The sequence below is a fragment of the Thrips palmi genome, unplaced genomic scaffold (genome assembly GCF_012932325.1).
Source record: "Thrips palmi isolate BJ-2018 unplaced genomic scaffold, TpBJ-2018v1 HiC_scaffold_4, whole genome shotgun sequence".
NCBI lineage: Eukaryota > Metazoa > Arthropoda > Insecta > Thysanoptera > Thripidae > Thrips > Thrips palmi.
The window spans coordinates 8,945,678-8,960,085 of NW_023144631.1; the positions used below are offsets into that span (position 1 = coordinate 8,945,678).

The 14,408-nt window shown below is 36.8% G+C and overlaps 4 protein-coding genes across 13 annotated transcripts in view; 2 read left to right on the forward strand and 2 right to left on the reverse strand.

Moving 5' to 3' along the window:
- The first annotated feature begins 3 nt into the window (after nucleotides 1-3).
- Nucleotides 4-2,431, forward strand: LOC117649437 (dnaJ homolog subfamily C member 1). Its single transcript, XM_034392238.1, has 9 exons — nucleotides 4-296; nucleotides 379-480; nucleotides 561-779; nucleotides 855-967; nucleotides 1,043-1,159; nucleotides 1,250-1,441; nucleotides 1,516-1,710; nucleotides 1,789-2,020; nucleotides 2,099-2,431. The coding sequence occupies exons 1-9, from the start codon at nucleotides 156-158 to the stop codon at nucleotides 2,258-2,260; spliced, it is 1,473 nt and encodes a 490-aa protein (XP_034248129.1). The 5' UTR covers nucleotides 4-155; the 3' UTR covers nucleotides 2,261-2,431.
- Nucleotides 2,432-2,562: 131 nt separating this feature from the next.
- On the reverse strand, nucleotides 2,563-5,686 carry LOC117649436 (cell division cycle protein 20 homolog). 6 transcript variants are annotated; one of them, XM_034392231.1, is made up of 12 exons: nucleotides 5,483-5,686; nucleotides 5,221-5,349; nucleotides 4,997-5,145; nucleotides 4,825-4,925; nucleotides 4,562-4,702; nucleotides 4,356-4,485; nucleotides 4,083-4,282; nucleotides 3,833-4,012; nucleotides 3,612-3,739; nucleotides 3,373-3,520; nucleotides 3,186-3,287; nucleotides 2,563-3,109 (listed from the first exon to the last, which is right to left on the reverse strand). In XM_034392231.1, the coding sequence occupies exons 1-12, from the start codon at nucleotides 5,497-5,499 to the stop codon at nucleotides 2,918-2,920; spliced, it is 1,617 nt and encodes a 538-aa protein (XP_034248122.1). In that variant the 5' UTR covers nucleotides 5,500-5,686; the 3' UTR covers nucleotides 2,563-2,917. The 6 variants fall into 6 exon arrangements, with proteins under 6 accessions (XP_034248122.1, XP_034248127.1, XP_034248123.1 ...); XM_034392236.1 differs by having other exon boundaries at nucleotides 5,221-5,363; XM_034392232.1 differs by having other exon boundaries at nucleotides 5,221-5,393.
- A 143-nt stretch (nucleotides 5,687-5,829) lies between these two features.
- Nucleotides 5,830-13,547, forward strand: LOC117649434 (poly(A)-specific ribonuclease PARN-like). Of its 4 annotated transcripts, XM_034392230.1 has the most exons (18): nucleotides 5,830-5,981; nucleotides 6,108-6,182; nucleotides 6,653-6,875; nucleotides 6,952-7,094; nucleotides 7,170-7,317; nucleotides 7,393-7,552; nucleotides 7,634-7,765; nucleotides 7,879-8,000; nucleotides 8,080-8,198; nucleotides 8,268-8,378; nucleotides 8,467-8,536; nucleotides 8,611-8,666; nucleotides 8,775-8,861; nucleotides 8,936-9,083; nucleotides 9,184-9,300; nucleotides 11,432-11,490; nucleotides 11,566-11,667; nucleotides 12,516-13,547. In XM_034392230.1, exons 2-17 carry the CDS (start codon nucleotides 6,164-6,166, stop codon nucleotides 11,646-11,648), a joined length of 1,797 nt encoding a protein of 598 aa, XP_034248121.1. In that variant the 5' UTR covers nucleotides 5,830-5,981; nucleotides 6,108-6,163; the 3' UTR covers nucleotides 11,649-11,667; nucleotides 12,516-13,547. The 4 variants fall into 4 exon arrangements, with proteins under 4 accessions (XP_034248121.1, XP_034248118.1, XP_034248120.1 ...); XM_034392229.1 differs by lacking the exon at nucleotides 12,516-13,547 and having other exon boundaries at nucleotides 5,831-5,981; nucleotides 11,566-11,767; XM_034392227.1 differs by lacking the exons at nucleotides 11,432-11,490; nucleotides 11,566-11,667; nucleotides 12,516-13,547 and adding an exon at nucleotides 9,753-11,341.
- The window catches only part of LOC117649439 (protein dimmed-like), a 35,089-nt gene continuing 33,948 nt past the window's right edge, over nucleotides 13,268-14,408 (reverse strand). For both annotated transcript variants that reach the window (XM_034392240.1, XM_034392241.1), the window contains exon 8: nucleotides 13,268-14,348. In XM_034392240.1, the coding sequence (XP_034248131.1) occupies nucleotides 14,201-14,348 (148 nt within the window). In that variant the 3' untranslated portion in view covers nucleotides 13,268-14,200. The remainder of the gene's footprint in view (nucleotides 14,349-14,408) is intronic.

Here is a 14,408-nt window from a genome sequence, read left to right on the forward strand (position 1 = left end):
AGGTCGAGGGGAAATAATCGAACTGTCTGCTGTGCTGTTACACGTAGTCGCTTCTCAAAATCAAAATCTGCTAAATTTCTGTCCCATGTTTTATTTAACTTATTTGTTGTTTTTTTAAAGAAATTGTTTAGGAAATATCTTTTCAGGTCTTCAAAATGCGCGTATTAGTTGTGTTTAGTATTTTGCTAGCACTTTCGTGTGGATTTGTTAGTGCTTGGAGTAATGATGAGTATGAGCTGTTTGATTTAGTGGAAGAAGTCAACAAAAATTTTTATGAGCTTCTTGAAATACCGAAGGTTTGAATCTGCCTCCCATGCCTTTTTCTTTACTCCATTGCTGTGTTGTCCTCAACGTAACCCTATATCATGTACTACGCAGGATGCTGGTGCAACTGAAATTAGAAAAGCTTTCCGCAAACTTTCGTTAGTTTTGCATCCTGATAAAAATCCTGCTGCAGATGCAGACGTTAAATTCCGTCAGGCAAGTAGAACAACTAGAACTAAACTTTTGCATGTTTTCCCATGAATATTCAGATTAGTCATCATTATTCTGGTTTGCAGCTGGTTGGTGTGTATGATGTCATCAAAGATGCGGCAAAGAGAAAAATGTATGATGATATTTTGGTCAATGGCCTACCTGATTGGCGTTCAGCGGTGTATTACTTTCGCCGTGTCCGCAAAATGGGTCTTGGAGAAATGTCTGCCATATTGTTTATAATTATAACAATTGGACAGTATCTGGTTGGCTGGGGATCGTATTTAGAGCAGAAATTTGTTGCTGTAAGTAATGACTTTTCATTACTTTTTAAGATCTTCATTAATTTATTAATTTTTATTCTAAATTTTTTGTTTTAGCAAGAATTCATTTCATCAAAGATGAAAAAGCAGCAAAAGAAAAGTGTCAAGAAAATAAAAGGAGAAAACTCTTCAATAGTAGATGAGGTCATGTTAGATATACCTACTCCCAGGTAAGATGAACTAAAGCATCATTTGGATCAAATTCAATATTCATTAACTAAATTTGTGCCCTTTCTGTATTTTAGTATTAAGGACACCCTTCCATTTCAAATACCACGTCTCCTATGGTGGATTGTGACGAAACTTCCATTCATTATACTAAATGTTTTGCAAGAAAGGAAACGTCATCAAGAGGAGCTAAGGTGTGGTTTAAAAATGTTTAACGTGGTCAACATGAAGGTGTGTAGACTTAAAACGATTATGTAAATTAAGGTTTGTTTCTCAAAAATCAGACTTATTGAAGAAGAAGAAAGAGCTGAAGCAGAAGCCGCCGCTGCTGCAGCTGCAGAAAGAGCTGAACGAGGACCAAGAAAACGCAAAGGCTTCACATTACCTGAAGTTTCATCTGAAGAGAGCAATGCACAGCTTAGCCAAGCTCAAATTTTAGCTTTAGCTAGAAAAGAAATGAAATTGCAAGTTAAAAAGTAAGTGAATTTCACCCTCCTTTACAGCAAAAATCTACTTGCCTTTTTTATTTATCAATATTTTTTATCTTCAGACCTGCCCAAAGTGGAGGCTTGTGGACTGATGAAGATATTGAAAAACTTGTCAAACTAGTGAAAAAGTATCCAGCTGGGACTTTAGAGCGTTGGGAGAAAATTGCAGACACCATGGAGCGAACAGTTCAGGAAGTTACACTCATGGCCCACAGAGTAAAAGAAGATGGTTACAAAACACCAAGTCTAGATAGAAGGTAACCATAACTTTGCTAAGACATAATAATGCTTCTTTAGCTCTACCGATAATATTTGGGGCTATTTGTGTATTGCAGAGATAGTGGAGAAGAAATGCAACATCTTCTGAAGGCCAAAAAACTCAAAACAAAAGGTGGAAAACATGGCGACTGGGAACCCACTGAAGCAGATGCTGACTTTGAAAGCAAGATGGAATCATGGACTCAAGTGCAGCAAAAGGCCCTTGAGGCAGCATTAATAAAATATCCTAAGGGTTCCACTCAGGATAGATGGGATAAGATTGCTAAATGTGTGCCTGAAAAGTCAAAGGTATTAATTTGTCATCTCATCCCTTTTTCCTGTTGCATTTCTGTGCACCTCTGTACATGAAATTCCATTGGTCCACAGGAGGATTGTATGCAGAGGTTTAAGTACCTTGTTGACATGCTGAAGAAAAAGAAGGAAAAAGAGGCTGCGATTGAAGAAGATTCAAATCCACCAGAAGATGTAGTGAAATCAGAGGAGACTGACAATGCAGTAGATCTATCTGAAAACTTGTCTTCCTGTTAGTGGCTTTAAAATTTCAAACTGATGGCTGTGATTGTTGCCTACATGCAACATGTTTTACTTTGACAGTATTGTATATTTTGTATATTGGCCATGTCCAACAATGGTGCACTGAAAACTTGTCTATGGAACATGTTAAATCTGATTCTAAAAAATAAAATATTTCTCTTACAATGTATTTTTACATCACAACAGTTACGGGTGTGAAACCAATGAAGTAAAATACAATAGTGGTCAACAACCCACTGTATGTAGTGCTGCACTCCTGACAGTGTGACACGGGTGAAAGGGAATCAGACAAAACAGAATTGTAAAAATAAATCTTAATAGTTTCCATAGTTTCACAAAATTATCATAAAGGCAATCAGTCACGAATAAATACAATTGAACTTAACAGAACCACATCAAAAGCAGTAGCATCAAAATGGAACAAGTCACAGTCTGAAAATTTAAAAAAAACATGAAAGGATTGAAAAGAACTACCAAATATATGAGGAACACAGCCATATTACTTATTTGGCACAAATCAACAATCCTTCATCCAAAAACTTCAAAATACTGGAGAGAATGCAATTCATACTACCATCATGCTTAGCAAATTAATAAATTTAAGAGATCAAACCAAATCAGTCATAAAAAATGCAGAGTAAAATATTATCTTTATCTTATACGAGTTTTGAGAAGGCTTGGCACAGGTTTAACTTCTTTCGTCGATTTTTTCTTTGATGGGTCAACATCGAAGCACTTCCAAAGCCTGAGAGTTTCATCTGCACCAGCAGAAATGACTGTAGTGCCATCAGGTGACATTGACATATGAAGAACTCGGGACGAATGACCAGTCAATTCAGATACCTTGAACAATTAAAAGATTTTTAAAACAATGAATGATTACAAAAGAGGAATTGGGTGCCTCCTTTTCCCAACATACCTTGGCCATTGAGGGATACTTCCAAATAATAAGCTGATTGTTAGCATAACCATGACCTGAGATAAGTTCCTTATAATGTGCTGACCACAAAATAGAAACAACCTAAAATGTAAAACACAAAATTGAGAGTTGAGACATAATGCCACCAAGAATTATTGCTCTGCTCTTTGAGACAATTTATCCAAACCTGAGATTTGGTGTCAATGGTGTTCAACAGCACTCCAGAGTTGGCATTCCAAAAACGAATACACCTGTCAGCAGTTCCTCCACCAGTGGCCAGGATGTGAGGCTGCCATGGGCACCATGCGACTGCCTTTACAGCTGCTTGATGGGCACTGTATTGTCAAGAAATACAATAAAAATAAAAGAATGTACATTGAATTGACTTCAGTGCACTCAAGGAATTTGTGGAAACAGCAAACACACCTTAAAGAATACAATGGCTGAGCTTGGGTGCGCATTGTGTTGTACTCAGCGGGCCAAATGTTGACAAGGTTATCATTACCACCACTGGCCATGTAACGTCCATCTGGTGACCACTTGAGACCACAGACCTAAGGGGATCAGTTGAAAACAGTTTGTTATCAGTTAGTTAGTGTATCAAGGACATATAAAACTATCTTGGGAATGTGTGAAGACAGACATACCTCCTGAGTGTGTCCCGATACAATAAGAACTTTGTGATCACGCATGCGAACATCACTATGCATAATTTGGCCTGTTCGAGAACCACTGCTCAGAATATATGAATTCCATGCTAATGACCCAACTCGGCCACCATGACCAGCCATAACTCTTTCTCGTTTCATGGCAACTGTGTCCCAGAGCTGTACAATAACACAAGTCATAAATGGCTAGTAAAAAAAATTTAAGAAGCATAAAATGCATGTGTCTTACCTGAATGGGTCCCAAACTTGTTCCTACAGCCAAATGTTCACCCTCACCAGACTGAATCCAAGACAATGAACTGACGTAGTCATTGGATTCCAAATCTAAGAGTTGTTCAATGCTACCTGTTGCAGCATTCCACAGATAGACACTAGTCCCAAGAGCCACAGCAAGAATATTGTTAGAGCCCCAGTCAATCAAGTTCAAATCTGAAAGTTAAGAAGTAATACTAATAATTTTCTCACAACTGTTTAAAATTATTAGTAGCATCAGAATACACACAGTAGTCATCACAAATATCAGGGGCATCAAGAATGCGGTCAGGAGCTGAGGGAATATAACGATTTGTAGCCTTGACAGAAGCTGGAGTCTTTGTTTGAGTGTAGACTACTTTGAGATGATTTTGATAACCCTAAAAAAAATGATTAAAAGCAAAATTAATAACAACTTAAGTTAATAATAAAATATTTGGAAGGAATTAAACTTACTTCCGGTGGGAGGGGAGCTTTGTTTTGATAGGACAAAATACGCTGACTGCTAATATCACGTCCATGAAGGGTTTCTGACATTGCTCGTTCCTTTTCAGTCTGGGTAGGACTACCTACTTCTTCTGGGGGAACTTGCTTCAGCTGTAGAAGATGATGAATGTGAAAAAGAAACAGTTAAAGAAACTTAATCCCATTAACTACACTATATAAATGGAGGTTCCCTTGTAGATCCAAAACAAAATAGCAAAAGTACCAACAATCACCTTAAGATAGCCAAGATCAAAATCAGTTGCAGATCTATTGGGAATAAATCGGTCACCGCCGCTTTTGCCTGGTGTAGGAGACTTTGATGGCGGATTGGAACCTGAACAGAGGAACAATATTGAGAGAAGTCTAGGCACCCTTGATCATTGAAACGAGCTTAAAGAAACTTACGAGGTGACTTTGTTGGGGTCTTTGAAGGAGTCTTTGAAGGCGTCTTAGACCTACTTGACCCTCCTTTGTTTGGTGTTTTGGACTGATTAGTACTGCAGTTTAACGAAGTATTCATCTTGCTGCGAGAAGCATTAAAGCTCATGTTGATGCTGTAAGTAAAACCAATGTTTAGACGGGTACAAAGATGCCACTAAAATCGAACACTCAAGAAAAACAAACAGTACCTAGAGTTGGAAGCATCCACATTCTTCTTCTGCCATCGGGGCATGGGTCCTCGGATAGGTTCATCCATACGAACGACATTGCTCAAGTCGTTCATGAAGCTGTAGCCAGCCATGGTGCTGCGCCGAAAACTTCACGAGAAGTACTTTACTCGCAAGAAAAGAGGTGGAAATGACTGAGCAGAGCAGACAACGATCCGTAATAAAGTTCCGAAATAAACAAACGGTACTTCAGTGACAAGTTTGATGAAATATATTTACCGACCGACGAGGTGCGCTCATCCGAGGATCCAATGACAAGTCGAAGCAGAAAAATATCCTTGCTTCATCCAGAACTTGATTGAAAATAACTTGTCTTACGATGACGAGACGATATGATACGTTGCGATGGTCCTTCTCCAATGATCACATAGAAAATAAATCTCGGCTCCGGCTCCGACTTGAAATTTAAAAGAAAGACGTTAAGAAAACAGAAGCGAAGCGGAAAAGCATACTACTTGTCGCCAACATCACATTAATAAAAAGCCCGGAAGCGAAAGTGGCCTATCTTTAAAATCCAGAGCGACTCGGGACTTAAATATTTAGTATTTAAGAATTTAAAAAACTTTTTTCTATCTTGAAAGCACGGAAATTCACGTTGTTGAAGGGGGCCTTTGCTTTGAACCACATTCTTTAGTTGGTACTGGTCGATGACAACAAACAATAGGTTAATAACCAACGTGCATTTGAGAAAGTGAATGATTCAGTACATATCAACTTAACAGGTTGGTTTTAATTTCCAGCAAACGATCGAAATTTCATCTCTCTAGCTTCTTTTGAGGTACCAAGTTTATTTCTTTGATTATTTGTTCAAACGGATAACCTCTACTGTATGTGTGACATCTTTGCAGCAACGACAATAAGTAATATCCGAAAGTCAACTTTCACCAAATAGAACCCACCGAAAATGGACGTAACACGTAAAAGTAAGTTGATATGGTTCGTTTTTGAAACTGTGGCTTAAATTCATCTCGACTTATTGCAACACACTAAGTTATCACCTGTCAACGAAGGTTTAACCTTTACATCGGTCTGCCAGCAGAGGGCATTAATTTAGCATTCAGAATTTCCGATTTTTTTTACCAGTATGATCTTACGATCAATTTTTCTATTCAGACCTATGTCCTTATCCGATCAGTGTCCATCCCATTTTTCTGAACGTAGGGTTAGTCTATGTGATTCCGGGGTCCTCCAGGAGGCCCAATGCAGCCTCTAGTTCTCTGTGCTTGTTGTCAACCCCCGCGCGGCAGACTGAGGTAGTCAGGCAGTAGGCCCCGGCCCCTAGTGATGTCGATGCGTGCCTTAGGATAAGCTCTCTGTCCTGCCATCCTGGTGCGAATGCAGACCTAATTTTGTTGGCACACGAGAGGTGACACAGTCTACTCTTTTGTTCCAGATTATTATGATATCCTTCCAGATCTCAAAAAAGCTGTGTCAGAAGCTGAATTTATCTCTATTGATTTAGAGTTGACTGGTTTGACGACGGGTGGTCGAGAACTGGATGCTATGCCATTTGACACGCCACGCCAGTATTATGAGAAAGTTCATCGCAAAGCATTAGACTTTCTACCCCTTCAATTGGGTATTTGTATTTTCCAATATGATGCAAAAGGCGAAAGGTCAGTTCTCCTGTATTGATAGTCTAGCAGCTGCAATGGACTTAATTCAAAGGGTTTCATGAAATACTTATTCCAGGTATACGTATCAAGCATACAATTTCTACACCTTTCCATTTTCCAACTTGAAAGGTTTTCCAAATAACACATTTCAATGCCAAAGCTCAAGCCTAGCATTCCTTTCAAATTGCGGGTTTGATTTCAACAAGGCCTTTGGGGAAGGTATGGCACACTTGATTTTTTTTCAAATTGGCTTTCTTTTTTCATATTTAATTATGCAACTTAAACTTTCCTTAGGTATCCCTTTCTTAACGCAGCAAGACGAAGACAAATTGAGGACAAGTATTGAGGATCGGCACCAGAAGATGGGCCGGGAAAGTACAAAAGAGACGTATAGTGATATTCCGGTTCCTGATGATATGAAACTGAATCTTAATAATAATATGTATGTGCATTGACATTCACATTTTCAACATCTTATGCACATTTGACACTTGATCCATCAACTTTCAATTTTCAGGAAGAAAATTAAGGAATTTTTAGATGATGGAAGTGACAACAGAAAAGATTATTTTATTCTGGATCGCTGCAATGCTTTTATGAGGAGGCTTTTGTATCAAGAGGTTGCTAAAGAATTTGGAGATGCAGTTCAGCTAGAAACCTGTGATGATTCAAGCTTTGTAAGTTTTACCTTCATGATGTTTGTTGAAACTTTATTTTATTAATTAGTGTGCTCCTATATTATGAAGTATGTTTCTCAGGCTATGAAAATTTCAAGAGGTGGAGGAGAAGAGCTAAGGAAACTTCGAGAAGAGGAGAAAATGAAAAAAGAGTGGAAAGAATTTGAAGAAACTGTTGGCTTATCACACCTGATCAAGATGATTTCAGAATCTGTAAGTTCTTATGCTTTTGAAAGCAGTTACAGTAGTTCTTAGAATGATAAATCGAACTTAACTTTTGATATATGAACATGGATCAAACTCATTTATTTCCTCGTACTGTGTAGGGCAAATTGGTTATCGGTCACAACTGCTTCTTGGATGTGTGTCATATGGTCAATCGATTCCGTTATTCCCTGCCATCCAACTATGACAACTTCAAAGAGCTTGTTCACCATATATTCCCGAGGTATCTGAAATATTTTGGTAGGAATTGAGTGGTTTTGCTGTTGTAATGATGGGCTTTACTACTTGCATCTTTGTTGCAGAGTGCTGGATACTAAGTACATGTCCATTGCTGCTCAATTCAAGGAGCTGATTCCCTCAAATGTCTTGGGTCATATGAGAGGGACTCTGTCTGAAGCTCCATTTGAAATGCCCATTGTTGGTAAGAATTTGTTTTCTAATTTCCTTTTCACAATTGAAGTAAATTTAACAATTAAACTTTGTATTCTAGAGGGAAACATGGAGGGCCGCTCCTACAGCGATTTAGTCGATAAATCACATGAAGGTGGCTATGATGCATTTATGACAGGACAATGTTTTCTCTCCATGTGCCAGTACCTCGGTAAACATCTTTTTCATCCATATTAGTGAAAGTCTTCCTCAGTTATCAACCTCTTTTCTCTATATTAATGTTCATTTCATTTTTTCAGCAAAAGATGTGGGGCGAAAATTAAACAGTCTGAATTCCATTAGTGACATTCTTGAAAATTTTGAGAACCGGTCTGTTAATTTATTAATGCGACCTCATTTAACTTCCCCTTTTTTACCTTTCTGATTCTTTTTTTTTTTTGCAGGCTGTACCTTATGAGAGTGCAAGATGTTCCTTTCATGAGACTTGGGGCTCCAGATAGTAAGTTTCTTATTTTTGCAAACTACAAACCATGAAAGATTTAAGTGCACATCTGTGTTATAGAATCAACTACATTATTCTGTTAATCTCCTGTCTTCTTCTGTTCAGCCAAGCCCCCTAGGAATCATGTGTTTCATTTAAAGTTTCCCAGAGAATGGAGACAGTATGAAGTAGTTGAGTTATTCAAGCCATTTGGTAGGTGATTGCAATCTCTTGCAATTCGTGTTTTTGTTGCCAAACAAATATTTACCTGGGTTTTTGTTCTGTAGGATCGGTGTTTATATCCTTCATCGACGACCGCTCTGCTTTTGTTGCATTGCACAAAAGAGATCAAGCAAAAGTTGTCATGAAAACTATGACAGGAAATGACACATACAAAGTCACATCATTTAGCACATTTCAAAAGCAAACAGAAAGGTATTGTTTTTTTTCTTTCAAATTTGACATAATGCCTCTTCCATTATTACTGTGTTACTGTTATTGTGTTTAAAATGGTATTGGCACATCTTTATCCCAGAAAATTTCTTCCTGATGTTCAACCGTCATCTCCAAGCCTTGAAGTTCTCCGAAAACGGAAGTCAAGAGATGTGTCAGAATCACCAGACCTGTTTAAAAAGCACCGTGGCCTTGAACAGTAAGTAAATTATATTCTCTTTAGTAGTTAATTTTTATTTATAGTACTTCAAAAGCTTTATGACCATTCATTATCGCCTTATTATTTAGTTTGGTAAAATATAAAAAATAATGCTGTAAAGAATACATTCTGCATCTAATTGCAAGTAAATGTGTGCAGTTCAAAGAATTTCCAATTGGTTTAAATATTGTGAAATTTTCACAAAAGCAAGACTTCCCTTCTGGATGAGATGTCAGTGAAAGCCCTCACATGTATGTTGTTATATCAGAGTTACAAGTTCACCAAAGCAATTTTATCAAATCTTTATTTTCTCATACCTCTGTTCAAATTTGATTTCTTTCTTTCATATAAGAGTTTAACTAGAAAGTTTCATGGTCGAAACAAAAGCTTAGAATGGTTGTGAAAATAGAAGAAATTGCTAACAGCGTGGCGGTACTCCTGCTTGTTGACAGACGGCATAAGCCAGCCGAGCTGTTGAGCACCCAATACCTCCTTGGCATCATCATGAACCGTTTCTACCTGGATTGGCTCAAACATCCAGTGGAGCCTATTGCCTTTAAAGCCTTCACCCTTACCATGAAGATGATGTTGGGTCTCTTTCTCATGATATCCATTTGTTATATGATATGGTACTCGTTAGTTATTGGCAAACGATAAGGTTGTGTCCCAATGTGATATTAGTATATTGGTGTTTATATCAATGTTGACAAATACAATAATTGATGTTACTGGAACTCTGATATAATGACTTAACTTAAAGAAGACTTAATTGAGGCTGTTTAAAAGCTAGCTTATGCTAAGAGTCAGATCAATAAGTTGTTATTTCTTTTATAAATTAACTAATTATTTTGGTATTGGCATTTAGTTTAATGCACTCTCGTTTATAGTAAAAATTCTTGGAACTACTAAGGACACTGTATCTTGAGGAAGTACACATTAAAATCGGGCTGTGGGTTGATTATATGTTGATAAGTAATTGTTGGACCCGTAGAGATCTGTATTTTTGAGATATGTTATCCATCTCAAGTGCATTGTCAAAATTCTTGTCTGTTCCTTTCTGAGGGAAGGGTTGGAATTGATCTTTTCATCTTTTCACTTTTCATCAGAAATACCTTGAGGTGAAGCTTGGTGATCATAACTACTGCAATTTTGCCTTCTTCTCACCTTAAGTTGGTTTTGGGCTTCACTTTTTTATTGCCCAGCAGAAACATACGGCTGTGAAATAATTTATGTACTTTATCCTTGTGTCACTCTTGACTTATGCATTGAAATTTGAATGCTTAACATGTCAGTTTTTTTGTGCATCAGTGTAGGTATATACCAAGATGGGCTCCCTTTTCTGGTTGAGTTATGAGTTGTGATGCTTTTTTGATTTATACCCTGCATTACTGAATGACGTGTTACATTACTGTTCAAATTTTTCTCCAATTATAAATTGTAGTCAATTTTTATGATAGCCAAAACCATAAACTTGAAAAGTTCCACATATTTTAATCTGTTTGAAACTGCTATTGTAAGTCTTCAGGGTATCAAGGATCAAATCACATCAATATTTTTTAAAAGTAGTTGTAAGATTTGTGTACAAGAGATAATATGTTGAGGTGTTTTTATATTGCATAATTCTGTTAAGAATTGTGTGGGGACAAAATATTTGTAATGTACTACATTCATCAGGTAACATGTTTGTTACCATGAATTTTGAACCTCTCTCATGTCGTAGCCAACACATGTCAACCTAATTTTATTGTTTTATGTAGGTTTTGAGGGTTTCTTGACTGGTTTCTCTCTCCAATTGGTGTTAATTTAACATTTGGAATGGACTGTTTTATTGAATGTATTTTGCATGATTTTAAGGCTTGGGAACTGGAAGGGTTTAGAACTTAACCACTAATGGTAGCCACATCATTATCGAAAGATGCCTCTGAATGTTCAATTGGAAGTCTTCATTATATGTAACTCTGTACTCGCTACTAGATGAGTGGTTGTCTTATCACGTGATCTGTATGAAAACGAATTAAAGAATAGTTTTGACATTGATTTATATCCTCTGTTGTTGCTGGGTTTTGTAATGCAATTAAATGTTGTTGTTGCAATTTTCTCTGATGAGATACCTTTTTCTTTATTTTTCTAGGCCCTCTGCAAATGCTGCTAAACGCAGCATTGATCCCATTCCTGAAGAAGGTGAAGCAGGTACTGTACTTGCACATGATGGAACTTGTTGCTTCTGTTTTATATTTTGCTTTATCCATTGTTTTTTTGTTTTAGGTGGGGAAGAAGAGTCATCATCAAGTGAAGATAGTTCAGAAAAGCCCCCAAAGGAGTTTGAGGAGAGTGACATTTGGAACTAGTCATTTGACTAACATTTATGTAAGTCTTATGTTTTTTGCATTCCTCTACTTTGCCAACCTTCCAGTTTTATCATTTCATTGGTGGTTGAGGAGTATAGTAATAAAAAGTGTCAAATTCATGTTCTATGGGCTTTTCCCATAAAGCATTTAATTGCTTTAAACATCATCACATATTCAGCTTATATCATCTCGTCAGTATTGTGTGACTGACGCTTGCAACATTTCAACCTGTGTACATATATTATACATCTAGTGCAAGTCTGACTCTTCTCATCAAATGAGCAAATATTGATTGTCTTTTTCTATTTTCATGTGCAGCTTACTCTAGAGTTACACTTTAAGTAATTTAGACTGTTGGTGTTGCTAGATCTCATCATAAGCTGTTCACTCATTGCACACCTTGCAATCGTTTTCGGTCCCTTGCAGAAACTTCTTAATACTTAACAAACTGAAAATTTAGAATTTTACATATGAATTCTGTAAGCAATAAATCCTCCAGATGGTTTTATTTTTTCACAGTGGGTGCAATTAGCAATAACAAGACTGACTCACAGCACCTCCTGGTTTCTTAATTTACAATTATTGGTGTAGTCTCTGGTTTGGAATCACTTCCAAAATACTACATATCCATGTACCAATTTTCCCATAGCCTGGGAATAAGCACATGCTATACTGCACTGCAAACTTTTTTATATTGCTGTTTTGATTGCCTCACTGTCCCTATTGTTTGTACTTTGACCTTATGTCCGTTTCACCTAAAAAGAAATTAAAATTATATTTTGAGAAGGGGAAACTAACAATTTGTGATAAATGTTGTATAATAAATACACAAACACAAATTTTTTCCTATGTTTTTACTGTTTGCAGGAACCTAATTCAATGGCCCAAAGATATTTTTCATTCTATTCATGCACTCAAAAAGTCTGAAAATGTTGGCACACATAATTTGGCATTGAAATTGGCAAAACTTCCAGTATGAAATGAAGTAAGGTGTATGCACATTCATGGGGATATCTTCCATGTTTTCTTTGCAACATGTCACTAATAAAACAAACGGCATCTGTCAGAAACCTTTCATCTTTTTCTCAAAATCTTTTTTAATGCCTTCAAACCACCACCAGTGATTAAAAAAAAAAAAAAAAAAAAAAAAAACTTTAGGAAGAAAAGAGGGCAATCTTCATGTACAATATTTACAAAGTGTATGGTACAGACAGAAAATGTACATAGAGGCATATTTCATCTTCCCATCTCTTCAGAGACTCCAAATTGGTGGAAAGCAAATTTCTCAAATGAAACTAATCGCAATATTGATCTTTGTGATTTTGTGCCTTTTGTAGCCTCTTCTTATGGCATGTTTTAAGGTAACTTAGAATGCAGACCAAAGTGAGATTTTCCTCCTCTTAGAGAGCATCATGTGAAGGAATGTCAATCTTTCAAGAACTACCATGGTTTACCGGACATTTGGAAGTGGAAGCACTCGTGGAGCTCTAAGCCTACACCAGCAAGTCTAGCATTTTTAAATGTGGATGTTGGTCTTCCTTTCACATGGAAGTGGTTGACTGAGCCGCCCAAACTGATCCATACTGTTGTCTGTAGAATTGATCCTCAAAGATAAACTCTGTTGTTTTTTTTTTTTATTATTTTTATGGTATCATCATGGTGATCACCAGATCATCCAAACCATCTACTCTCTCAAGGAAGCCATTCTTCCTTCTTCATTAAATTAAATTACTTTTGTACATTGGGAATACTATTAATGTCTTTTCTTCATGAGGTGGACATGCAAATATTTTTTGTGCCACTTACAGTTTGAGATAGAAAATTACTTATTCTTTGCAATTTACATTCATAATGGAATGCACTGGCATTCAAAGCCTTGTTTCTTAAAAGAAAAAAAAATCACAACACAGAAATAATATCATTTTTTAACAATGTATGACATGATTACTGTCTGGTGACCAGCATTCTCTCATATTTTAGACAAAATAAAGCCAAATTATGCACTTAGCCCAACAACATTCTTCGGCTAGTTCTGATTTGCTTTGAACTCTGTGCTTTCTTTGTGCTCATAATAAGTCATAAGCTAATTTCAAATAACAAGCCACCAAATATTAACCACAACTCATTATCAGTCCCTTCTGCACTCCCAGAACAATAAAACAGCTTGTAACAAACAAAGACACACTTAAATAAAATATTGCACTTACACAACTTGGACAAAATACTTATAGCTAGTGTATAAACTTATCTTCCTTGTACAATTTTACAAATATATTAAACACTAAATCGATTTCATTGTCTTCATCATGAATTGCTAGTTGCATCTCAATATTTTAGGCTTGAGCAATGTCTTTACTGTCTCTTCAATTCACAACAAACTGAGTTCCACTTAATGTTCACTGAATCATTGTCATCAGGAACTTGTAATGCATAACCACTGGAATGTGTCTTATAAGTTCAAGCACTTTCATTTGTACGTTGTGTGAATTTTTGGAGCACATTCTGCAGGTACTGAAGTTCCATGGAAAATTATAGGAAATCAGTAATCATTCTCAGGCGTCAGTCGTAATGCTGCTGGGGTTCCCAAGCTGCAGATTTTCTTGAAACAAACTGTTATTGTTGGGTTCCATGTCATCTGCCTCTGGTCCTTGCTCGGTGCCGCTCCCACTTCCATTTGTTTCACAATCAACATCAAGGAACCTTTATTAACAAAAAAAGAAGGGTTATTAGCAAACTTAAAAACCTACAAAACACCAAAAA